This window comes from Neodiprion lecontei, chromosome 6, assembly GCF_021901455.1.
Source record: "Neodiprion lecontei isolate iyNeoLeco1 chromosome 6, iyNeoLeco1.1, whole genome shotgun sequence".
Classification (NCBI taxonomy): Eukaryota; Metazoa; Arthropoda; class Insecta; order Hymenoptera; family Diprionidae; genus Neodiprion; species Neodiprion lecontei.
The window spans coordinates 30,701,453-30,727,441 of NC_060265.1; the positions used below are offsets into that span (position 1 = coordinate 30,701,453).

A 25,989-nucleotide genomic window follows, 5' to 3' on the forward strand; every position below is an offset into this window, starting at 1 on the left:
TACAAGTTCAGGACTCACCTGTCGGGGGCAGAGCAGCGGGGGGAGGCTGAGATGCCGGAGGTGTAAACAGCGGAGCTGCAGCTGCTGGAGCAGCAGAATTATTCGGTTGATACCAGCTTGCAGTGGTTGCTCCAAGTTCGTAAGGATTTTCTTGCCGCCCAGGCGATGGCCCAACGTTGCCGGATTGGTACGGGGGAGTGGAATAGCTACTTGGCGGATAGTTAGAGGGATACGAATTGTAATCGGGAACAGCGGAGATGCGGGCAGTGGAGTCTTCTCTGTTATCGCCGGTGATAGAAGCCAAGGAAAGGTTTGGCAGCGACGAAAGAAGCGACGATAGATAGCCCTGCTTCTGGGGTTGAATGGCGGATTCACTGGCTGTTGAATCTCCAGGCTCGTTAATAGGCGATAGATTAATTTCCGCGGTGGCAGGCGCGCTCTGTTGATTCTGATACTGCTGTTGGTGGTCAAGGCGAGCAGCTGATCCGACGTTGAATTCAGCAGGGTAGGATGACGGCGGAGGTGGAGGCTGCTGCCCTACGAAGCTAGCTATTTCACCTTCTGTAAAAAAAAAAAAAAAATTAAATAGGATATAAAGTGGGCCATGATAGCGCTCGTTTGTTTTTCTGTGTGGCAATGTTGTCCCGGGTTTTCGGAATCAACTCCCAACTCTACGAATATGTCTCCCGACCACGCGATTCATCATCGAGAATAAATATTGAACAGGATGCACATAAGCGAGGCCACAACTATGCCGGGAAACACCTGAATTCTGGGTTATGAGAGATAATAGACAGATCCTGATAAAAGGGAAACCTTCGGGCCTTACAGCTTCGAGTGTTTCATGTTTCCTATGACGCGCATCCTGTTCTGTCCACTCTCTCTCTCACTCTCACTCTCTTTCTTTTTTCGTTTACCGAACCCGTTGTCGTTCGATCTACAAAAGTATTGCGCAAGAATGTGCGCTCGGTCGTCCAAATTTACACAGGCATTGCATGCGGGTGTACGCGGGGTATTTGAAAACGTTTGATAAAAACCAACCGACCACGAGCCCCTTGTCTAACCCATCTTATAAAGGACCGGCAGAGCACGCGATCCGTTTAGTCTAAGAATCCGCAGAGGAAACACGATGTCCAAGGATACCAAAAGTGGACCAAGTTTTTCGCCGACCCAATTTCAGGCCGCGTTGTGTGCGTGGTGTTGGATATCTGCTATCTGCATATCCATAGGCGATGCATCGAGCACTCAAGAACCGCGAATGGTGATCGTGCGGGAATCGGCAGAGTTATTCAGGAACTCGTACGATCCTCGAATTCTTGACGGATCTCTTAAAAACGAATCTACAATTTTACTCAAAAAGGGAAATGACTCGAACCTTTCGGCAACGAAAAAGATCAGCTTGATAAGGTCCGTGCATGATTTGCAAGGATGAGGATCAGTTGTCGTTAACGTTTGTCTCAATTTTGAAGGTACTACATGAGTCCAAAAATCCCCAATGAACCGATCGCCGTGGTGATCGACACCGCCGACAGATTCTACGAGAACGTGAAACGCCTGTGGAGGATCGTAATGGCCGGCAATAAAGTCCAAGAAAATTTACTGCTCTTCGCTTACAACGACACGGGTGAGTGAGATGGTATCAGTAAAGTGGTTATGGAAGTTTTGCTATTTTGGTAGGCTAATAACGAACACGAGGAAAACCTTATTATCCGAATTGACTTTGCACACCTCAGATGCTGTTAAAAGAGAAAGTATCTCTACGGGCACTCACGGGTCTTCCGTTACGTTAAAAAAATGCGGATGTACCGCATGTGAGAACGTTTATAGTCTTGCATGACCCTCCATAACAGGGTCACCACATCCATCATTTCTACCAGTTTCGAAATGAAAGTGAATTGACAAGGGTGGGGCACAGTATTGACCCCTCGAAACGGAAGTTGACCAACTCGTATGTGACAAACATGCGGCTCTGCATTATTCGTAGAATGATCAACCATTCAGTCACGCTCCAGGATAAAAATACTCTTGACGACTTTAGACTCGGCACGTTCCAAACAAACAGGAAAGCGTTAAAGAAAGCAACAAGTCGAACGAGCAAAAGCAGGAGGCCAATATTCATTTCCCGAAACCTCCATGCGTGCATCTGCACAATACCTCACTCTTAAACCCTCCGCGTAGATCGATATGGCAATGAAACGCCGTTTCTTTACATCACTCGCCTGAATTGTGTGGATCGAACGTTGCTGCACATTTAGCCACGTGCAGCTATGGCACTAACTGACCTCGTTCTCCGTCGAGATAAATAAAAGAAAAAATTGAAATAAAAAAATAGAATAAAAACATCCAAGTCAATGTTAGATACACAAGTTGAAAATAGATCATACGTAATACGTGTATACTCGGTGGAGCTTTGCGTAATCGATTGCGATGCTTCTCGTTCCGCTGAATAGCAAGCTGCTATCACTGTAAATGCGGTGCAGCCTAAATATTTTCCGCTGCGTGCGCACCGTTTTAATGATAAAAATACTCGTGAAATTGATAAAGATATACTGGTCCTGTTTATCCAGTTCTTCCATAAACTATCACTTATCGTTACTTGGAAAAGACATGTTCACCGTATTCCGATATCAGATCGAGAGTTTCGGCTAAAAGGCGACACGACCAGATCTAGGAATGTCATAATGATCATAATAGATTCGAGAAAGTTGCCTCGTCTCCCAAATAACCTCTGACATTCTATCTTTTTCCAATCCTGCAGACTGCAAACTAGTGAGAACACTGTATGATCACAATGGGGATGCTGCTGAAGCCTTGACCAGGATTCCGCTGAGCGCACCGGGGTCCGAGGGTGCGGAAAGGATGCTAGAGTGCGTGAATTTCGCCTTGAAGATGGTTCAGCCAGACAGTTCGATTCTCCTTTTTACTGGAAGAAAGCTCGGGAACGGGACGTTTCTAGAGAGTACGGTAACTGGAATGATGAGCAAACGATGCGAGGTGCGTAAAGCGGTTTTGAAATTTTTGAATTTTTAAATTACACCGCCCATATATACAACACTTAATGGGCTTTCTATCTTCCGCAGTTCAACGGTATCTGGTGCGCCGACAAGCCAGGAAGAGTCGAAGAAATCAACGACTATGAGGCAATTGCACACAGAACAAATGGCCACTTTCTTCAATTCACGAAATTCGACCTTGACCAACTGGTAACAGGGCTTGGAACCGAACCTTACCCTAAGGTAAGCAGTTGACTGACAGTGAAGTGTACTTGACGGTGTTCCGATAACAGCTTACAGCCTTCGGGGCCTCGTTCTGCCTTTATCAAGTCAGTAAAAGTGACGAAAGAGAAAAACGGTAGGTTCCTTGTGAGCTGTTATCAGAATTTAACCAGCGTCAAACTACGACGGGCAAAAAAATTCAATTAGAGCAAAAAACGAGTACAGTAATCTTATACATAGTTGCGACTTTTATCATTTGTTAAACAGAATAGACCTCAGGGTTCCACAGAGTCGAACGATCTTGACCTCGACATTAACGGGGCTATTTTACCACCGGAGATAACCACGGGTACGTATTCCGATATTTTTCAATGATTTTCTTGTTGGGGACATACCCTCGATCAAATGTTCACGGTAGTATTCGAGTGCGAATTTGCACTGTCACATGCATAAAAAAACGGCTGTTGCAAGCGACATTAAGGAGAGAATTGCTTGCCGATAAAACAAAAAACACGCAAGAATAATGATAATCAACCCACACCCGCACGATATCCACACTTCGGAAAAGTTTATTGCGAATACCCGGCGTCATTGATATAGATATACAGTAAAACCGCGATGGCTTCCTTCCGGCAAAAAAAAAACAAACGCTACAGTTGCTATTCTACTACCACTTATAGATACTGCTAAAGCAACGCCAGGCTGACACTTACCGCGTGTTGCAAAAAGGTCAGTGAAGGTTCGGGATATTTTCACAGTTCACGATTATTTCTTGCTATGTACTTTTATTTGCAAACTGGGCTATACTTAGTGTCGGGGTGACTTTAAGCCGAGCACGTGCGATCCCGCCAACTCGTGGGCTAGACAGCAAAGGTGGCGGCGGACATGTTTGCGAACAGACGAGGGGAAAATCGATACCTCCTAAAGCTGAACTTCGCGGCCTTACTTCCCTTGTCCTTCTCGCGGCGCACGCGCTTCGCTCACCCTGCGTGCAGGGTCAACACGCGTATCCTACGCGCTCACCGCAAAAGGTGTGTAAAGTTAAAAACTTAAGGAAGCGACTGGTTGCGATTTTGTTAAGCATATCGATTTCATTTGTCAAAGTTAGCGGTTATAAACTTTGTAAAACAAAGTTATTGACTGTGACCAAAAGTCAAAAGTATCTCAAAGCTGCAGCTGTCGTTGTGGTACCAGAACGGAACTGGACAACGAAAACCTAAGTTGTGTTTAATCGCGAAACAATAACTTACCGATTTAGCCAGTAAAACAATGGCCTCGATTAATATGCAGTCACACCGATCGGCGCACAGCATTCAGAATCGCGTGACCGTGCACCACGAACACTGCTCGAAGTTTTCGGTCACCCGCGAGCATACGTAGAGGGAAAAATGTTATCCTCTCTGCCTTTCCGATCGGTCTACATTATTCCTGATTTTCTTGTACCTATTTATCCGCGGATCGAAAATGCAGCGAAATCACGAGGACTGCAGGGAAACGTGGCGCTACTTGGCCGTGGAAAGATCGACCGATAACTGATGCTCCAAGAGAACTGAAACTACAACCGCCCCTCGCCCTCTTCTTGGCTCGTGGCTCTTGGCAGTAAGCCCGTGAATATAACAACTATTGTGTAACTATAATTCGCACTTTGCCCGCGACCGACATCGCTGACTTGAACACGCGGCCGCGGCCGCCGCTTCGCGAGCATCCGGCTTCGGCGTTTGACATTGACTTTTATTACATCTGTGGATGTCGCAAAAAACGACACACGTTATACGTATATACTCTCATGCATGTCGTAATAATAAGTAAATAATCTCGCAAATGATGCGTAGCGCGCATTTTGTCCGCTGTTTATGCTCGCATCACGAATCACAGATCAATAAAACGTTGAATTGTTGTCGATTAATTATACCGAATATATTTCAAAAATACGTTTCTCGTTTTTTCATACATCCTTAAGAAGATAGCCTTTTAACATGCTCGCAACGTACAAGGTGAGAAACTTTTTTCGGATACGATTTATCTTTAGGTTTTTCTCGGCGACTTTCCCCATACAAATTCTTTACCAGCACCGTTTTCACTTTATTTGCAGTAATGCGTAAGGCAATAGCGTCATCGACAGTAAGAATAACCGTGTGTAAATTTGAGCGATACCATGACATTAGCAAGTTAACCACGGTGATAATGATTAGCTTTCTATAACAGAGGTTTAACGAAAAGCATACAAAAAAATTCTAGTCTTGTCACGGCCGACAGCTAGAAATGTTTGTTGAAATTATACACAAAACTATATTCTGACGCTGTGTAGGCAAGCCGCAAACGTCATTTGATCATCGGTCAAAGATCGTGTACAGTAAGTCATAAATCCACGTCACACCGAGGCCGATTTTTCAATCGGTTCATCCTCCTTTTATCAAGCAAACCAAGAAAATATTTCAAATGCATACACATTAAGGTTCAATGAAAGCTCGTAATAAAATAAATAATCTGTAAACAACATATCGCATTGCACGAATTAAGATCCGATCGCTATCCTTCCTCAACTAAACATCAATCTGTAACGTAGGATCCACGGCCACAAGCCCGTGGACATCTGTCCTTCGAGCAGCAACGATAATTAACGAAAAGGGAGCTGGTGACGAAAGCGCGGATCTGCTCTACGACCCGAGAATTAATCGTACAAAGACTCGAGTTTATTCGGCAAGGATGGCGACGGCTGAGGACAAGGCTGAGCCAAGGGAGGCTCTGGAGCTCGAGGACATGAGAGTGGCCTCGTTGACGGCAATCGAACAGGCTACTCGCCTGGAAACGACTACCGTCGAAATTACTGCTGAAACGAGTTTGGTAGGACGACCTGGCAGCGTGTCCAGGCTGATATTTCGCGTCACCAACAACTACCCCCTTACCATCAGGCACTACTTCCAGGCGAAAAGCACCTCCCTGAACGTCGTCTACCTCCAGCCCAGAAAGTGAGTGACGATTTTCAGATTCCATAATCGCGTATTTGCATCCAAGCGACCTTCATTCGAATTAGAAAAGTGGTCACAAATGACGCACTGACTGAGGTCAACTACATAACTCCAGATCACAGATCCTAAATCAATTGAACATATTTCACAGTATTGTACGGAATAGCGGCGTAATTTTTACGACCTCTGACCTACCGTGATAACGGGCTGTTTGTTACCACAAATCAATAACACTGCAATTTTTAGAGAAAATAATGAAGCTGTTTTCCTGACGTGGTAAACATCGATCAATATGCAACGCATCAAATGAACTCAATCGTTTTTTTATTTTACAGTTCCTGGATCGAGTCGGGACAGTCTTTGAGCGTCGTAGCTGACGTTCTCGTTCCGTCGTCGTCGACAGATTCGACAACTGGAACCGTGAGCCTGGTGGTCCAGGGGATCGATACCGTCGAGAAATCGACTTACCTCTACGTCCGCCAAACAGGCTCTACGGTGAATTGAATTTTCCCATTTTGCTGTTAATTTTGTGTCTCCTGTACTATACGTATCATCATAGTAACTATCATTTCTCGTATTTTCGACGACAGATTTCGGATACCAACAAACCCACGATAACGCACTCCTTCAACAACAACTGCGCCGGAAAGCTAGAAAGCGGTACCTGCGCCAACAGTCTTTGGAGCGTCGACGTCACCATCCAGGATAGCGACTCAGGTCTGTACATAATGACGTACTATAACTTTCAACTGGATCATAGAATAAATTAATCATACGATTACGACTAATCATAAGTTTCGGTCGCACTGAGGATTAAGCTAGAAATCAAGTGAAATAAAGTGAATCAATTACGATTATGTCTAGTGTTGACTGTGCAAATTTGAGATCACTGAACTGTGCACAAATTACACGTTACATATACCTGTCGCGTGCAGGAAACGCCTCTTTATCTCTGTGACTGAATAAAATATACACCTACAAAAAAATAATTCGGTTTCAACAATCTCTCCGTAAAAGGTCTGCAGCGGATAACGTCGTCACCAAAAGGAATTCGGGCGACAACGAGCTTCGTCAGTGGGACAAAGTCGACAACCAGGTTTCAATACGCTGCAACCTGCTGTCAGACAAGCGTGGTCGTCACGGCTTATGATCTCTTGGGCAATTCGAATTCTCGGACGATCGACGTCACCGGTAAGAGACGCGATCAGAATTTTCCCGCCTTCGTTTTCTCGACTCTGATCATTGAATCCTGAACTAATGTGACTTGATTTCGATTCCAGCATGGGACAACCTGTCCGAAAGCCAGATCGCCGCTATTGTACTTGGTGCGTTTTTACTACTGCTCATCATCGTCGCTATCGTGCTAGTCATTATCTGCTGCATCCGAAGACGCAAGAAGAGTCAGGATCTACCATATACACAGCGATACGGATCGAGACCACCTGCGCGTGCCGAAAGAACTAGTTTCTAGGAACCTGCTTTTACGATTAGATAGATATCATCCAATGTCGGTGTGCCAGCATCTTTAACCCTGGATATTTGCCCTATGTTTAGTACGAGAGAAGTGTAAAGAGGAGCCAATAAAAGGCGAAATGAACGATCTTTAAGCGCGTTCAAATATTGGGTGTGGATCTAGCATAAGTATAATCTGACGTATTAGTTTGCGGTATTGTACACTTAATTTATTCTGTCCAAAATAATAAAATGTCATGACAGAGAGAGGTGCCGGTTGATATTGATACAACTTTTGACACTCACCTTGTACTAGTACGTTGAAAATAAATAAAAAGAAGAAATTATGTATAAACATAAACTTGTCTAGCAAGAATTCATTTTCAAATTTCTGCATCAAGTAAGTGCCCAGGTAGATAATTGCGGAGATCGTCTTTACCTGAAGTCGGTAAGCTGGCACGACTACTTATCGGCGGCGCAATATCAGTGCATTTCGCAATAGGCAGACAAAAGATAGCAGTGCTACACACACCATTCATTCACGCCCCTGCTGGTGATTTCGTAAAGTAGCCAGACCGCAATCCATCTTCAATTCATCGGCTCAAACAACGTGTGGCATATTGTTGGGTTGCGATACGTCTGTTGAAATACAACACCTAACGCAAGGAGTAACATCATCGATGTGATACGATGTGTGAGAAACCTCTTAGTATGGCAAACTCAGCCGGCAACAAAAAATGACACAGCCCTGAGAGACGAAAAAAGAGCCACTCCCACGCTGAACGATATTTTTAATAACCTCCTTGGTGGTTACTCACCATCTTGAAGCACCGACGAGGTCGCAGGCGTTACAGGCATTAACACAGCATTCCCCGAAAAGTCCTCGAAGGGAAAACCCACTGCCGCGGCGGAGAGCAGCGGGTTTTTCACTTTACGCGACGTGTCACTCATTCCGTTCCATCACTCGCTCCGCCATTGAAAAAAACACGGTGACCATTAGCAGTAACGTCGCGTGTTGAACACTTAAACCCAGTGCTTGCTGATGCTTGAACCTCAGTTGAGCCTCGGCGATCTGCTGTGCGATGGAGCTGCGTTAGCCAGTTTCGGGGGATTTGAGCCGGGCTAGGAACTTGAAAGTTTGTAGAGAGACGAGCGCTGTAAACAGGAAGTAAAGATGGGCAATTCTTTCAAAAGAATCGATTCTTGGATCGATCTTGAATCGGCTTATCGAGAATCGATTTACTGAAAACTCGACTGCAATGAATCGATCTAGTGAAAATCGATTTTAAAAATAGTAATAATTGAAGAAAAGAAATGTTTGAAAGGTTTTTTGTAAATAATTATAATTTGCCCCACATTTTTTTAATTCATAATGATGTAAACAAAATTATCTGGAACATTGTGTTATTATTACTCTTTTACAAATATAAAACAAATTTTGAGGATTCTTTACAATGTTATGTATAAAAAAACGTGAAAAATAGTAATTTCACGCTGACGTTTAATCTTTCATCTGCCATTCTTTAAGCGTCAACGAATTTAAAAATAGTAATTGCTGCAGGTGATCTGGAGGAAGTCGGTTTCTGTCCTCCGTTAAAATATTGGCAGCTCGTGAAAATAACCTCTCAGAAAGTACCGGCGTTGCAATCACGATCAGGTATTTTCTTGCGATTTCACTGAGTGTCAGATAAACCATTTTGTATTGACTCGACCAATCGAAAAGTAGATAGAAAAGACAACGCGCAGCCACAGAATCGCGAATTCGCCTATAGGCGCCAATAGTCGATTCTTAGCATCAAGGATCGATTCATGGAGAATCGAGACAATGAAGAATCGATAAAGAAGATCGATTTCTTAGAACTTATGAATCTATCTCGGCAAGATCGAATAGAGATCTCCTATCCCTAACAGAAAGACTAGATCACGCGCGCGCACAGCTCATTCCAACAGTGAAAAGAAATAGGCTAGCCCTACTGAATTAGTCAAAAATTTCCACGATTTTGAAAATTTCAGGAACCGATTCTTAGATGCACTTTATCAACGTAATTTTACGTGAAGAATCGATTGAGCGCAGTCCCAATACGCTGCGATCAACGCATCGAAAGTTACGGCCAACATACGAAAACCTATGTTTTCGACATTTTTCAGCAGGTGCTTTTTCCTTCGTAACTTCTCTCCTGTTGATCCCAGACTCGTTTTGCTGCATTTTCTGAGTTTCGGGGGGTCCAATTAGTCGGAAAAGTGTCGTTTAATTCGAATCTGAGACCAAAAGTTTTTTGCCCAAAAAAAAAGTAAGGCTAACCCCTTTGCATTTTTGGCGAAAATTTTCGCGATTTTGAAAGGTGCTGGAATAAATTCTTTCGGGCAGTATTCCGACGTAATTTTGCCAGAGAAAACGATTAAGCGCAGTCCCAATACGCTGCGAGCAACGAATGAAAAGTTACAGCCGAAAAACGAGAACCTGTGTTTTCGACATTTTTCAGCAGGTGCTTTTTCCTTCGTAACTTCTCTCCTGTCGATCCCAGACTCGTTTCGCTGCGTTTTCTGAGTTTCGGGAAGTCCAATTAGTCGGAAAAGTGTCGTTTAATTCGAATCTGAGACCAAAAGTTTTTTGCCCAAAAAAAAAGTAAGGCTAACCCCTTTGCATTTTTGGCGAAAATTTTCGCGATTTTGAAAAGTGCTGGGATAAATTCTTTCGGGCAGTGTTCCGACGTAATTTTGCCAGGGAAAACGATTAAGCGCAGTCCCAATACGCTGCGAGCAACGAATGAAAAGTTACAGCCGAAAAACGAGAACCTGTGTTTTCGACATTTTTCAGCAGGTGCTTTTTCCTTCGTAACTTCTCTCCTGTTGATCCCAGACTCGTTTCGCTGCGTTTTCTGAGTTTCGTGGGGTCCAATTAGTCGGAAAAGTGTCGTTTAATTCGAATCTGAGACCAAAAGTTTTTTGCCCGAAAAAAAAAGTAAGGCTAACCCCTTTGCATTTTTGGCGAAAATTTTCGCGATTTTGAAAAGTGCTGGAATAAATTCTTTCGGGCAGTATTCCGACGTAATTTTGCCAGAGAAAACGATTAAGCGCAGTCCCAATACGCTGCGAGCAACGAATGAAAAGTTACAGCCGAAAAACGAGAACCTGTGTTTTCGACATTTTTCAGCAGGTGCTTTTTCCTTCGTAACTTCTCTCCTGTTGATCCCAGACTCGTTTCGCTGCGTTTTCTGAGTTTCGGGGGGTCCAATTAGTCGGGAAAGTGTCGTTTAATTCGAATCTGAGACCAAAAGTTTTTTGCCCAAAAAAAAAGTAAGGCTAACCCCTTTGCATTTTTGGCGAAAATTTTCGCGATTTTGAAAAGTGCTGGAATAAATTCTTTCGGGCAGTATTCCGACTTAATTTTGCCAGAGAAAACGATTAAGCGCAGTCCCAATACGCTGCGAGCAACGAATGAAAAGTTACAGCCGAAAAACGAGAACCTGTGTTTTCGACATTTTTCAGCAGGTGCTTTTTCCTTCGTAACTTCTCTCCTGTTGATCCCAGACTCGTTTCGCTGCGTTTTCTGAGTTTCGGGGGGTCCAATTAGTCGGGAAAGTGTCGTTTAATTCGAATCTGAGACCAAAAGTTTTTTGCCCAAAAAAAAAGTAAGGCTAACCCCTTTGCATTTTTGGCGAAAATTTTCGCGATTTTGAAAAGTGCTGGAATAAATTCTTTCGGGCAGTATTCCGACGTAATTTTGCCAGAGAAAACGATTAAGCGCAGTCTCAATACGCTGCGAGCAACGAATGAAAAGTTACAGCCGAAAAACGAGAACCTGTGTTTTCGACATTTTTCAGCAGGTGCTTTTTCCTCCGTAACTTCTCTCCTGTTGATCCCAGACTCGTTTCGCTGCGTTTTCTGAGTTTCGGGGGGTCCAATTAGTCGGGAAAGTGTCGTTTAATTCGAATCTGAGACCAAAAGTTTTTTGCCCAAAAAAAAAGTAAGGCTAACCCCTTTGCATTTTTGACGAAAATTTTCGCGATTTTGAAAAGTGCTGGAATAAATTCTTTCGGGCAGTATTCCGACGTAATTTTGCCAGAGAAAACGATTAAGCGCAGTCCCAATACGCTGCGAGCAACGAATGAAAAGTTACAGCCGAAAAACGAGAACCTGTGTTTTCGACATTTTTCAGCAGGTGCTTTTTCCTTCGTAACTTCTCTCCTGTTGATCCCAGACTCGTTTCGCTGCGTTTTCTGAGTTTCGGGGGGTCCAATTAGTCGGGAAAGTGTCGTTTAATTCGAATCTGAGACCAAAAGTTTTTTGACCAAAAAAAAAGTAAGGCTAACCCCTTTGCATTTTTGGCGAAAATTTTCGCGATTTTGAAAAGTGCTGGAATAAATTCTTTCGGGCAGTATTCCGACGTAATTTTGCCAGAGAAAACGATTAAGCGCAGTCCCAATACGCTGCGAGCAACGAATGAAAAGTTACAGCCGAAAAACGAGAACCTGTGTTTTCGACATTTTTCAGCAGGTGCTTTTTCCTTCGTAACTTCTCTCCTGTTGATCCCAGACTCGTTTCGCTGCGTTTTCTGAGTTTCGGGGGGTCCAAGTAGTCGGAAAAGTGTCGTTTAATTGGAATCTGAGACCAAAAGTTTTTTGCCCAAAAAAAAGTAAGGCTAACCCCTTTGCATTTTTGGCGAAAATTTTCGCGATTTTGAAAAGTGCTGGAATAAATTCTTTCGGGCAGTATTCCGACGTAATTTTGCCAGAGAAAACGATTAAGCGCAGTCCCAATACGCTGCGAGCAACGAATGAAAAGTTACAGCCGAAAAACGAGAACCTGTGTTTTCGACATTTTTCAGCAGGTGCTTTTTCCTTCGTAACTTCTCTCCTGTTGATCCCAGACTCGTTTCGCTGCGTTTTCTGAGTTTCGGGGGGTCCAATTAGTCGGGAAAGTGTCGTTTAATTCGAATCTGAGACCAAAAGTTTTTTGCCCAAAAAAAAAGTAAGGCTAACCCCTTTGCATTTTTGGCGAAAATTTTCGCGATTTTGAAAAGTGCTGGAATAAATTTTTTCGGGCAGTATTCCGACGTAATTTTGCCAGAGAAAACGATTAAGCGCAGTCCCAATACGCTGCGAGCAACGAATGAAAAGTTACAGCCGAAAAACGAGAACCTGTGTTTTCGACATTTTTCAGCAGGTGCTTTTTCCTTCGTAACTTCTCTCCTGTTGATCCCAGACATGTTTCGCTGCGTTTTCTGAGTTTCGGGGGGTCCAATTAGTCGGGAAAGTGTCGTTTAATTCGAATCTGAGACCAAAAGTTTTTTGCCCAAAAAAAAAGTAAGGCTAACCCCTTTGCATTTTTGGCGAAAATTTTCGCGATTTTGAAAAGTGCTGGAATAAATTCTTTCGGGCAGTATTCCGACGTAATTTTGCCAGAGAAAACGATTAAGCGCAGTCCCAATACGCTGCGAGCAACGAATGAAAAGTTACAGCCGAAAAACGAGAACCTGTGTTTTCGACATTTTTCAGCAGGTGCTTTTTCCTCCGTAACTTCTCTCCTGTTGATCCCAGACTCGTTTCGCTGCGTTTTCTGAGTTTCGGGGGGTCCAATTAGTCGGGAAAGTGTCGTATAATTCGAATCTGAGACCAAAAGTTTTTTGACCAAAAAAAAAGTAAGGCTAACCCCTTTGCATTTTTGGCGAAAATTTTCGCGATTTTGAAAAGCGCTGGGATGAATTCTTTCTGGCAGTATTTCGACTTAATTTTGCCAGAGAAAACGATTAAGCGCAGTCCCAATACGCTGCGAGCAACGAATGAAAAGTTACAGCCGAAAAACGAGAACCTGTGTTTTCAACATTTTTCAGCAGGTGCTTTTTCCTTCGTAACTTCTCTCCTGTTGATCCCAGACTCGTTTCGCTGCGTTTTCTGAGTTTCGGGGGGTCCAAGTAGTCGGAAAAGTGTCGTTTAATTGGAATCTGAGACCAAAAGTTTTTTGCCCAAAAAAAAGTAAGGCTAACCCCTTTGCATTTTTGGCGAAAATTTTCGCGATTTTGAAAAGTGCTGGAATAAATTCTTTCGGGCAGTATTCCGACGTAATTTTGCCAGAGAAAACGATTAAGCGCAGTCCCAATACGCTGCGAGCAACGAATGAAAAGTTACAGCCGAAAAACGAGAACCTGTGTTTTCGACATTTTTCAGCAGGTGCTTTTTCCTTCGTAACTTCTCTCCTGTTGATCCCAGACTCGTTTCGCTGCGTTTTCTGAGTTTCGGGGGGTCCAATTAGTCGGGAAAGTGTCGTTTAATTCGAATCTGAGACCAAAAGTTTTTTGCCCAAAAAAAAAGTAAGGCTAACCCCTTTGCATTTTTGGCGAAAATTTTCGCGATTTTGAAAAGTGCTGGAATAAATTTTTTCGGGCAGTATTCCGACGTAATTTTGCCAGAGAAAACGATTAAGCGCAGTCCCAATACGCTGCGAGCAACGAATGAAAAGTTACAGCCGAAAAACGAGAACCTGTGTTTTCGACATTTTTCAGCAGGTGCTTTTTCCTTCGTAACTTCTCTCCTGTTGATCCCAGACTCGTTTCGCTGCGTTTTCTGAGTTTCGGGGGGTCCAATTAGTCGGGAAAGTGTCGTTTAATTCGAATCTGAGACCAAAAGTTTTTTGCCCAAAAAAAAAGTAAGGCTAACCCCTTTGCATTTTTGGCGAAAATTTTCGCGATTTTGAAAAGTGCTGGAATAAATTCTTTCGGGCAGTATTCCGACGTAATTTTGCCAGAGAAAACGATTAAGCGCAGTCCCAATACGCTGCGAGCAACGAATGAAAAGTTACAGCCGAAAAACGAGAACCTGTGTTTTCGACATTTTTCAGCAGGTGCTTTTTCCTCCGTAACTTCTCTCCTGTTGATCCCAGACTCGTTTCGCTGCGTTTTCTGAGTTTCGGGGGGTCCAATTAGTCGGGAAAGTGTCGTATAATTCGAATCTGAGACCAAAAGTTTTTTGACCAAAAAAAAAGTAAGGCTAACCCCTTTGCATTTTTGGCGAAAATTTTCGCGATTTTGAAAAGTGCTGGAATAAATTCTTTCGGGCAGTATTCCGACGTAATTTTGCCAGAGAAAACGATTAAGCGCAGTCTCAATACGCTGCGAGCAACGAATGAAAAGTTACAGCCGAAAAACGAGAACCTGTGTTTTCGACATTTTTCAGCAGGTGCTTTTTCCTTCGTAACTTCTCTCCTGTTGATCCCAGACTCGTTTCGCTGCGTTTTCTGAGTTTCGTGGGGTCCAATTAGTCGGAAAAGTGTCGTTTAATTCGAATCTGAGACCAAAAGTTTTTTGCCCAAAAAAAAAGTAAGGCTAACCCCTTTGCATTTTTGGCGAAAATTTTCGCGATTTTGAAAAGTGCTGGAATAAATTCTTTCGGGCAGTATTCCGACGTAATTTTGCCAGAGAAAACGATTAAGCGCAGTCCCAATACGCTGCGAGCAACGAATGAAAAGTTACAGCCGAAAAACGAGAACCTGTGTTTTCGACATTTTTCAGCAGGTGCTTTTTCCTTCGTAACTTCTCTCCTGTTGATCGCAGACTCGTTTCGCTGTGTTTTCTGAGGTCCTGGGGGTCCAATTAGTCGGAAAAGGGTCGTTCAATTCGAATCTGAGACCAAAAGTTTTTTGGCCAAAAAAAAAGTAAGGCTAACCCCTTTGCATTTTTGGCGAAAATTTTCGTGATTTTGAAAAGCGCTGGGATGAATTCTTTCTGGCAGTATTTCGACTTAATTTTGCCAGAGAAAACGATTAAGCGCAGTCCCAATACGCTGCGAGCAACGAATGAAAAGTTACAGCCGAAAAACGAGAACCTGTGTTTTCGACATTTTTCCGCAGGTGCTTTTTCCTCCGTAACTTCTCTCCTGTTGATCCCACGCTCGTTTCGATGCGTTTTCTGAGTTTCCGGGGGTCCAATTAGTTGGAAAAGAGTCATACAAATCGAATCTGAGGACGAAGATTCTCCAGTCGAAAAGTGAAAAAAAGTAAGGCTAACAATCATACCGTACACAATATTTCAACGACAATACAGTTACGTACATCGTCACTGTTATATTCTGATTTATAATTTTATAGCTTTATTAAAACATCTTGTTCATATGTTACATCTTAAAATAGAACGTACAATTCATAAATAGCATCAAGAATAAGTGGTTGAGTCATCCTTCCTGGCCTAGGCTTTACAACCGAAGCCATACTTGGCAAGATACATAATGAATGCCTTTGGTGTATATACGAATCAAATAGCATCCAGCTAATTGCAAATATCATATTCCACATAATAATCTGCCTAATATTTCCCAGTGGCGTGCACTAGTTTCCACATGTTATATATTTATTGACATTCAGCTACTGCCTCGGCATTAATATAGTGGCCATTTCGACATTACATAGATATTCGTGTATACATAGCCACAATATGTTGGATCGGCATTTTGCAAGGTAATAATAATGATCGAAATAATAATACGGAGAATAATCAATTAAAAATAAAATAATTTAAATATTATAACAATAATAATAAAATCCATGATATTTATATTCTGTGTACATATATGTATATATAACTCCGGCTTCCGAATCAGAATTCAAGTTTTATTCCCCCGCGCAATATTAATCATGCAGTTCGTGTAACAGGAAAGTCGTTCGAGGACACGAAGGTCAGTATATATAACGCCAAAATTATTTGTATCTTCACTCAACAACATTAAATGTATATTGCGGAGGGAATTATCGTATATTAAAGCTATTTCTACGGTGTCTAACGCGGAATCGAGTGTCAAATCTATATAGTGGACTTGATATACTTCAATGCACGCAGGTTAGAGAAGTATACCGCCAAAATATACAGCTACATAAATGTGACCGAACAATAGTCGCAATTAATCCAGCCCTGATGAAACGCGGAAGAGATGTATTAATTCGGAGTTATGGCGGTGTTCAATAACCGGGAAACATGGAAGAGACAGGGAATTTGATTAAAAACATGTAATCTGAAATCAGAAAATTTATCAAATGAATATTCGTGACAACCCTGATTGTCTAAACTCTGCTGCGTTTACTGTCGAACGATTTACTATTACTCCCGCTGCTTGATTTTAAGTACCTGTACATACTCATAAACTTACTTACAAATCATACATACATGCGTATAATAATAAGTTTCACGAATGTTCGGAATAATAAAAATCAATTGCAATAATTGCATACATAACAAAAGCCTTTTGGTATTAAATATTTCAAATTTCATTGCTTTACGTTAGATTATAATTTATAAATTACGCGTCGTACAAACAGCTAGCTTAAATGCATCTGTAGCCCGAAACCGGAACCGTGTAGGTACAGCAACAATTGTAACCGAGTCATTGTATAAAAAAAAACACTTCGGTATTATATATAAACGGATAAATGTCCGTATGTAATTGAATTAAAGTTCTGTAAGTGTGTCTACAGAGGCGTGAAATCCTGATGTGATGTCGGATCGGTCCCTGCTTGAACCAGCGCCGTCTCTTCTGGAGCATATCTCGTCCCTGAGGATCGCTAGGACTCTTCTGACTTCGCGATTATGAGGCGGGGCGATATGGAGAGCCTCGTTAACATCACAAAGAGCATCCTCAAAGTGCCTTGCGTCTACTCTGGCCTTTGCACGAGCGTAAAACGCTTCGTACGAGTCCGGCTTCGTCTTCAATACTTCGGTCGCGAGCTCGATGGCCTCTTGGCTCTCCTGCGGGACCACGAAAATAAATAGGAAATAATATAAATAAGCCCATAGTAGATAACTTTTATCACTGATCGTCAAAACTCACATTCATTTTACGCTTGCACCTGCTCAGGTTGAGCAGAAAATTTAGGCGAAGCTGAGTGAAGGTGGGAAGATGAAGTAGGAGATGATCCTGGTCCCTGTCATGATCCTGTTCCTGGCTCGGAGGAGTTGGGAATTTTCTCAGGGCGTAGCCGTAGCGGTGGGAAGCCTCTTTCAGCCGGCCCTTACGGTAGAGGACGTTACCATCCTCGAGTAATTTGTTTAGGAGGATGAGAAGAATGTCTGGCTTTCCAGCCGCCATCGCCCACGTTGCCGGACCCAATTTAGCACCTCGACGAAGAAAACACTGAACGACTGGGATATTCCTACAGCCGATCGCTCGATCCAACGGCCGCATTCCGTGAAGGTCAACGTGCTCCACAGCAGCTCCCCGATCCAACAGTAGCTGCACCAGCTTTGGATTTCCCTGAAGGGACATAAAGGTACGTGTTGATTGTTGATAGTAAAATTTTTTGAGCTTTTTTAAAATAATGCCGATACGAAGACATTCCGCTTCGTAATTCGTCGTCTCTACAAGAGTGCAACATTCACTTGCCTGGAAGGCAGCAAGGTCCAACGGTGTTCTACCCGTTTTGTCGGTGGTATTTACGTTCGCACCATGGTCTAGGAGAGACTGCACAGCAGAAACGCGTCCTCGGACGCAGGCCCAACCCAGGCCCGTCAGTCCTTCCATGTCGGTAGCTTCCAGGACTGCACCTTTGTCCAGAAAGAGTTCGGCGAGGTTGCAATGACCTTCAGCAGCCGCTAACATCAGTGCTGTGCGGCCGGCAAGATCGCGTTGGTCTAGCAACGGCACAGCCTGATCCAGTACGTGATCAGTACTGCTGGACAAGGACCCTGAAAAAGAGGACGGTTCATTTCCAAGCCCCGAATTTTCGGTAGCGAACACGGGACCAGGATAAGTGAGAATTACAAACTCAATACCTTGAAGAAGCCTTTCAGCCGCCCCCCAGTGGCCTTCTCGAGCAGCAAGCATCAGCGGTGAAAGTCCTTTTGCACTGACAGCCGATGGGTCAGCACCACGGGCTAAGAGGGCAGAAACTGCAGTAGTTGAACCGTGGGCTGCAGCGATGGTTAAGGCGGTTTCCCCGGTGAGAGAATCGGGTCGATCGACCTTGACCTCGGCCATGTCGAGGAGGTACTCAACGATAGGTTCGTGGCCTTGAGCTGCTGCTGCTACGACCGCTTGTTGTGCGGCCTCTTCCCTGCCGACCTCAGAATCAGCCGTCTCTTGGGCACCCTTCACGACCCAGTCACAAGCCAGCAGGTAACCTACTACCGAAAGCCGCGCGTGTCTCGCTGCGTGCACCAGAGGACATTGTCCTGCCATGTCCGCATGACCCAGGGAAGCTCCGGCAGCAGCTAGTCTGCGGAATAGAGATCAAAATGTGGTTGAAATTACGGTGCTAGAGTTGACGGCTTTGGTAGGGTTGACGGAATTAGATGAAAGTTACTCTACCTTCTGACGACATCACAGTGGCCGCGGGCAGCAGCGAGAGAAAGTGCGGTGCAGCCCTGGCTGTTTGTCAGCTCAACATCTGCTCCGAACTCCAGGAGGAGGGAAACCATTTCCACAGATCCCTCATGAGCGTGCATGCAAAGGACTGGGGCGTTGCCGAGATACTCAGTTGTGTGATTCGGCGATGCTCCAGCCAGAAGAAGGAGCCGGGACACCTTCACGTTTGGACTATAGATGTTCCGAAGGGTGCAGAGAGCCGAGGATATGCACTCCGTCGAAGAGGTCAACCAAGAGGCCTGTGGGAATATAAAAAGAAGATGATTGGTTCGTTGATAAATCGGCATTGTTAAAAGCTCGCAAAAAAGTTTAAAGGGAAAGCTGAAGGCGTACCTGCAGATCACGCGAGGGCCAACAGGGTGCAACTCCTCGATAAACGTGAGCCTTAAGGATGTGGTGTCCAAGCTCAAGGACTTTCTCTCCTTCCAGCGGCGCCTGAAGCCGGGATAACCTGAAGGCTATAGCGGCGTGACCCAGCCTCAGATCGCAGAGGAACTTTGTCGACTCACCCTCATCTCGGCGCATCAACCACTCCCTGAAGGACGGGTGAAAAAACATGTAGGTGTTGTCCAAACGCTTGACAAGAAAGCCTGAGAGCATCTGCGAGAAAAAACACAACATTTTAACGCAATTTCTGTCGTGCTATCATCAAGGGAAAGAGAGTGTGATTTTTATACGGTTCGTTTATCAACTTACGTAATTGCTTAATTATCCGGAGTGCAGGAAATCGCAAAAGTATCATTAGTGTGCGTTAATATTCAACTGTCCACATATTTGTATAGCAAGAAGTAAATATGTTTCAATGCCATTTATACCGAATCTTGGATAAATTGACAGCAACGATGATAGGTAAATTGATACATAAATTAATAACGATTGCATGTTATGCATATAGATACGTACTTTGAATCTCTGGAGAAAGTCTTCCCAGGAAACGAAATGATCAATGTTCAACGAATTTACAGAATAAAATATCTCGAGTAGCGTCAACGGGTACAAGGCCGCCAAACATACTCCGAGGAGAGGTTGTACTCTTTCAAACGATGTAGCGGTCGGGAATCTCAAGTTGAAGTGCAGCAGGAATATTTGCGCGAGAGAGACGGGTAAAACCTGAAATCATCAACCACCAATCAATTACACACTTTCTAAAATCGGAATAAAAAATGTGTCACTGAAATTATGAAAACCATTTCAAGTCACCTTGTAGCTTGCAGATTTAGCGACTAGATGTCCACTCTCGATAAGATCCAAGGTGAGTTTGGCGAAAAGGAAGCTACCCCTGGAAAGCGCAAGGAGATGGGATGCAAACCTCGTTTGATTCGCCCCACTCACTGATGCAGTGACGTTCGCCTGGATGGTCAAGCTCTGGTTGAGCCTATAGCTCACGTAATCAGCCAAATCCCTAGTGACCATATTGTTCTTGACGTCAGAAGAGCTCTTATCCAGAGATATCCTTGTGTAGGGAAATTGTTTTGCACAATCTTGAAGCTGGGTTCGAACGGTGCATATAATCTTCAACCACGACGGGAAACTCGAAGCATGTCTCGTCAGGAATGTGGCTATCGTATCACCTCGGTCTGGTCTGTGATACTCTGCCTCGCAAACTGCGTCGATTAGAATGACCTAGGGGTAAACGATTCGTCATGAAATGAAGAATGAACTGATTGAATAAACGAAGACGAACCAATGATAAAGTCTAGACTTTTTCCCTCACCATGTTAGTATCTGGTAATCTTCCAGCTTTGTGGAGGGTGACTAAGGGCTCGATGATTCCTCTGGTCAGTGCAAGATCAGGATCCACAGTGCATTCCCTTTGAGAAACAGACCCCTGAAGATGGGGTTCGGACAGTAGATATTCCCTGTACGCGATCAGTTGAGGAGCTTGGCAGAGCTGAGCCGCCAGGGAATGGATGAGATCAGGAACAAGGCAAGTATTGTTGTTGTCAGCCTGACAGAAATGGTAAGCAACGACGTGGGCTGCTAGCTCACGAATCTGAAGCGAAAGATGCGATAAGTACAAAGCTTCATTTCGTCATTGACTTCATTCCCACCCAGAAGATCAATCATCCAGTAAATTTCCTACCTTATCGTTTGTCGTTTGTATAGACGCCTCGATCAGAGGATCACCCAATTTGTTTTTGTCATCGTTATTATCCGCGTAAATTTCTGGCGGTGGAATTTGCTCTCTTCGTCTTCCAAAGCAGCTGTGCTCTACAAGCTGTAAGATAAGTGCAGTCTTTCCAGTTCCGGGGCATCCGGCGATCAAGGCTCCCGAGCTTGAGCCAGTCACCATAGCTTTCAGTTCATCCATCAACCATCGGCGGCCTGTGAAGAGGGGGTCCGCCTCCAAAAGAGGCACCTCAAAGAACAGTGGCTTCAAGGTCAGCTGGGCAGCACGATACTGGGCAAAACGTACTGGAGCACGGAATGAAAATCCGATTAAAACCATCGAATGGCAAAAGTTTAATACACCGATACTGTCGATTGTAATAACCTATGTGAGAACCGTAATGAGACTCACTTTTGGGATCGATTGGCCCCTTAACAACCCCGGTTCTCGCAGATCTTCTAACACATGTTCTTCGATTTTTAAACATATTTAGTTCCTCGATTTGCCCAGGTTGAGTAGCTGCAGGTATATAAAATAATAAATATCGTTAGGAAAGTTGTTTGTACGCAGGAATGGAATGCGCATTGATAGTTCGTGCGGCATGTTGAACATTCCCAGGGGATAAGTAGCTTCAAGTGAGCTGAAGCGAGTACTACACCAGAGGCAACAGGTGCGGTGCAATGGGCGAAAAAAAATCAGCGTATAAGTTGATATACTAACTGGTCACGGAATGTCTTCGGGGCGTCAACGGGCTCGAGCTGCCGTTAGACAGGCCTGACATGGACATTGAGATGAGACTGGCGACGCTGTCGCAGTCTTTACCGCCGCGATGGGCGACCGCGACTTCCGCCTCGCTCGAGGTGCCGGTAAGCGTTGACACCGGGCTAGTATTTGTCGATGCCAGAGTTTGCGTTTCGAAGCTGGTCAAGCTGCTGAAAGACGCTGCTGAACTGTCGTGACTCCGGCTGTCCACCAGCCGAGCCGAGGGCCTGGGGCATCCACCACTGACGACGGCACCCCGGGTGTTTCCACCAAGAAGGAGTCCGAGCCGCATATAGAGGTCGGACTGCGAAGACTTTTTCGTCCTCGAAGAGAGCTGCTTGATATTTCCTCCTTCATCGTCTGCGAATAATCATACAAGGGTAGGAACAGATCAGCGTATGCGCTCAAATGACAGAGAAGAAGAGAACCTCATCCGCCAATCAGCGGTACATAATCCAAGATGCAAACTAACGCTTATATCACGCATTGTTAGTGGATCAACTCATTGTCAGGGTTTGAATGGTCAGATAGTCATTGAGGATGTGTTATTCTAACGCTGGAACAAAAAACGCTGACCAATAAGAAAATTTCATGCTCGATTGCGCGTCAAGTATTGATGCGGAATGACAAACCACAAGTAAAACATTCACGAAACACTTATCAGAGAAAGAGAAGGCATAATCCGTAGTCGGAAATCCAGGCATCGGTGCAGCTATAAAACTGGGTGATGTTAGGAGTGCAGAGTCACATAAAGGTCACAGTGAAAAAAAAAAATGCAAGAAACAAGGGCTAAATTGAAATCGCGCAGGAGCGTGTCGTGCCTGTAACTTTATCCGTCGAGCCGATCAGCTGGTTCAGCCCGTCGCTGGTCGTGCCATGACTGCTGCTCCACAGTGACTTGATCTTGCCGAGGACGACTCCTGGCCATCGGGATTTACCTTCCCAGGAAGATGTCATCCATGCTGCGTGGGTCAGTTAGTTACGAGCTGTACTACCGAGACTCCTACGACTAATATTCTTACGATCTAACGGTCGGGGAATTTCACGTACGGGTATGTACACCGGACCATCGCGCAGTGGTCAATCATGATCACCGACTTTACTACTGTCACCTGGGTGTTTACTGTTTATGGTACCCATGATCAACAGCTGTTGGAAAATAGCTACTTCCTATCATAAGCCGTATGACTCAGGTTCAACGTAGTCCATGAATATAACTGTTCTCAAATACACATTCATCCACAAACAGGAACGTGGAGAATGTATTAATCCGTGTGCTACCAAGGCCAGGATCTTTGCTCCTCTAGTTACGAGCTAAACTACAAAGAAAGTATAATGTCCTCACCTGACAAGGCGGAAGGATTTTCATTGCTCTGCTCTGTAGAAGCCGGGTGCTGCTGATGAGCAGAAGAATTTCTATGGCCGAAGGGACTCCTCAGTACTTTTGGGCTGAGAAAGAACCTTCTTCTCTGTTGAGGTGGCGTCGGACAACCTGTAGCGATGAAATTTCCATAAAATAAATCAGTGCAATGGACCAACCATATCGTGTACAAAATATTCAGATTACATCGAAACTCACTTTGCGACATGACGGCCGCTTTGCTCGGGGGAGCTGGCGAGCAGCATCTCGATGGTGTGTCGGTAGGTGTTCTGGGCGGTTTTCCTTTCGATCCTTTTGGTCCCTTGGACGGAAGAGGTGAGGCGACATCGGCTCGCGACTGTTTGTAAAAAAAAAAAAAGAAAAAGGAAATTGAATTATTCAGCATACATTTGATGTTCGAACAGCGAGCGATCGACTCTCTTAAGATTTCTAGCACACACAACCAGGTACACAGAGCGTATCCGCAGATGATCTAACTTTGGGTGCGCCCAGAGACAATAACGTGTACATGGTAGGTAACAGTCAACGTGTCCTCGAATGGCGTTAATAATATTCTTTGTCTAGGTATGTACAATTCCGTAACAATTCTATGTATGTACCCCGGATGATATTTCATTTCAACTCCCTCGTAGTCTACCACCTCTAATTTACTCTCTCTACGGGAGTAACAAGGTGAAACTGCAAGCGGACCAAAGATGATGATAACGATAAAGGGAATTTTGTGCGCCACCGGTGAAATGAGGGTCTCTCCTCTTTGTCCTGATGATTTACATCCGAGTGTGATTTTTTCAACGTTTTGTTATTTCCGAACGGTGGCTGTACGGAGGTAATTCGGTTTAATTTAAGCGCACGGTTCTACACCGGTAATATTCACGTCTGTCCCTTCGTTTCGATTGGGCCCAGCCTTTAACGGCTGAACATACGTGGGAGTTTAAGGACCATACCTGCACCCACAGACTTATACGATAACTCCCGGTGACGGTGTTCAAACCCGCGTACGTAGGTGGCAGACGACGGTGATCACAGTGTCGACGTTATGCGTCATCGATTTACCTCCGTAAGAGAAATTTTTTCGTGTATGAAGTACTAGTACCCATAACCGAGTAAGTGGACAGGCGCGTGGTGTCTGCTTTCAGGCCAGACTTACGCCAACACATTCACCTTTTCAATTTTCAACCTTCGCCTCTCACGACGAGCTCCCGATACCGACGAAGTACCATCGTCCCGAGGTGTACGTGACTGGTTGGTATTTTCAATTATTCGGAGGCCACTTTGTCCCTTCTTGTCTATTATTCCCCACGATGAACGTGCTCTGAACGTGACCCAGACTCTTAACCGGAACGGAAGCACTAGTAAAAGATGGCACGTGCGTCCGAGCCCGCCTTAATGTGTAATTTCAAAACTATCCTACTCCATCCCACCACTACGAGCGGTCAGGAAATGATCGGTTGGATTGACGATACAATTCCAATTTCAATACTTGGAGATGGACTATTGACCGATGCATAAAGATTTCATCGACTGGTCTGACCCAGGTTTGAATAGCATTACCGGTTCTCCTTACCTGCATGAAGGGGGTGAAATGTCCGTTGGTTTTTACCCTCGGTCTGGGGCTACCGCAGAGAGCGTTAATCGCAGTTGTGTCATCGACCCAATCCTCGACGTCTTCGCGTGTGCGAGCTCTTCCGCCGCCCGTAGCGCTGGGCTGTCTCCGATTGCTCGGCTTGGTGTATAGCTGCGAGGTGGAGCCTCTCCCGAAGGTGGTTTGCCCGATGTCCATGGTACCGCGGAGGCCCGTCGGACCCTCAAGGTCCTGCGTCGTGCACAGAGGACACGCCTCGCTCCTGAAGGTGCAGGAGTAGCACCTCTCGTGACCACAGTCGTCGATCAAGCGTCTCTTCTTACCCTTGTCAAAAGGCATCTCGCACGATGGGCAAATCGAGCCAGTTCCAACGCCTGAGGACTCAACCAGGGCCCTGATTTGCGCCAAGTCTGAAACAGTCCGAGAAATATGGATGGTTAGAAGAAATCTATTTATCTGAAACTACTATCGACAGGAACCCGGTGTTTTTCCCTCATCGCTTAATCGTGCAAATCTCCGCATAAAATAGTGTAGATTAAAGGTGAAATTTGCAAGGTTCACTCCGTTTCGAAACTCGCATAACTTCCATGGCAAGTGAAACGCCAGGGGGTTCTGCGATGGGTTCGAAATGATAAATCGAGCTAATCGTATTAATTCAGCTCAGAGATGGTTGCGCAAGTGCTGCAAACAATGGTCTTGTTCTTGAAGGTGATGGAAGTTTTGTGCGAGAAGAATAAAAAATAAGAAGAGGAAAAAAAAACAAGAAACAACATAAAATGAATCACCGCTAGTGACAAAACTCCGCGTTATATTATACATGACTCAAACGACCCGCCGGCGAATTACACGCTTGACAACTTGTATAATAACGCATATATTCGAAGAAGAACGATGTGGGAACAACACTTACGTGTATGTACCTATAATAAAGCCACTCACGGATACCATGACGCGCATTGCACGTGTATCTGGTGCGATCATATTTACGTGCGTGCGAACAAGAAAACGGTAAAATAACCGCGTGCTTATTACTATCCCGTGTACGAGTTTATATATGTGTATTATTATCCTAGCTAGCCGGCATGACCAACCTCGCATGTGTCCGTGAACCGCAGACAATTTCATAGATAGATATCCTCGTAATACACGTTTTTACTTGACAATTGCCATAGT

The 25,989-nt window shown here is 44.5% G+C and overlaps 3 protein-coding genes across 8 annotated transcripts in view; 1 reads left to right on the plus strand and 2 right to left on the minus strand.

Annotated features, from left to right (window-relative positions):
- LOC107218075 overlaps positions 1–7,905 on the plus strand; it is a 22,276-nt gene extending 14,371 nt beyond the window's left edge. The window contains exons 1-10 of one of the 3 annotated variants that reach the window (XM_015655822.2): positions 1,126–1,407; positions 1,470–1,624; positions 2,759–2,994; positions 3,081–3,236; positions 3,483–3,564; positions 5,782–6,184; positions 6,520–6,679; positions 6,775–6,901; positions 7,202–7,375; positions 7,465–7,905. In XM_015655822.2, the coding sequence (XP_015511308.2) occupies positions 1,130–1,407; positions 1,470–1,624; positions 2,759–2,994; positions 3,081–3,236; positions 3,483–3,564; positions 5,782–6,184; positions 6,520–6,679; positions 6,775–6,901; positions 7,202–7,375; positions 7,465–7,655 (1,962 nt within the window). In that variant the 5' untranslated portion in view covers positions 1,126–1,129 and the 3' untranslated portion in view covers positions 7,656–7,905. Of the gene's footprint in view, positions 1–1,125; positions 1,408–1,469; positions 1,625–2,758; positions 2,995–3,080; positions 3,237–3,482; positions 3,565–5,781; positions 6,185–6,519; positions 6,680–6,774; positions 6,902–7,201; positions 7,376–7,464 lie in introns of those variants that run through there. The other 2 variants (XM_046744100.1, XM_015655823.2) reach the window with 2 other exon arrangements.
- The window catches only part of LOC107218073 (SEC23-interacting protein), a 15,255-nt gene extending 6,592 nt beyond the window's left edge, over positions 1–8,663 (minus strand). For 2 of the 3 annotated variants that reach the window (XR_001525563.2, XM_015655821.2), the window contains exons 1-2: positions 8,455–8,662; positions 19–561 (exon numbers count right to left, since the gene is read on the minus strand). Coding sequence is in view for 2 of the 3 variants with exons in the window: in XM_015655821.2 (XP_015511307.2) it covers positions 19–561; positions 8,455–8,587 (676 nt within the window). In the remaining variant the exon portion in view is untranslated. Of the gene's footprint in view, positions 1–18; positions 562–8,454 lie in introns of all 3 variants that reach the window. The other variant, XM_046744099.1, reaches the window with a different exon arrangement.
- A 7,034-nt stretch (positions 8,664–15,697) lies between these two features.
- Positions 15,698–25,989, minus strand: part of LOC107226758 (protein TANC2) — a 67,766-nt gene continuing 57,474 nt past the window's right edge. For both annotated transcript variants that reach the window (XM_046743309.1, XM_015667668.2), the window contains exons 2-16: positions 24,799–25,226; positions 23,433–23,571; positions 23,199–23,345; positions 21,812–22,213; positions 21,503–21,610; positions 21,065–21,396; positions 20,696–20,974; positions 20,182–20,604; positions 19,885–20,091; positions 19,315–19,581; positions 18,925–19,220; positions 18,390–18,832; positions 18,001–18,302; positions 17,449–17,871; positions 15,698–17,366 (exon numbers count right to left, since the gene is read on the minus strand). In XM_046743309.1, the coding sequence (XP_046599265.1) occupies positions 17,070–17,366; positions 17,449–17,871; positions 18,001–18,302; positions 18,390–18,832; positions 18,925–19,220; positions 19,315–19,581; positions 19,885–20,091; positions 20,182–20,604; positions 20,696–20,974; positions 21,065–21,396; positions 21,503–21,610; positions 21,812–22,213; positions 23,199–23,345; positions 23,433–23,571; positions 24,799–25,226 (4,493 nt within the window). In that variant the 3' untranslated portion in view covers positions 15,698–17,069. The remainder of the gene's footprint in view (positions 17,367–17,448; positions 17,872–18,000; positions 18,303–18,389; positions 18,833–18,924; positions 19,221–19,314; positions 19,582–19,884; positions 20,092–20,181; positions 20,605–20,695; positions 20,975–21,064; positions 21,397–21,502; positions 21,611–21,811; positions 22,214–23,198; positions 23,346–23,432; positions 23,572–24,798; positions 25,227–25,989) is intronic.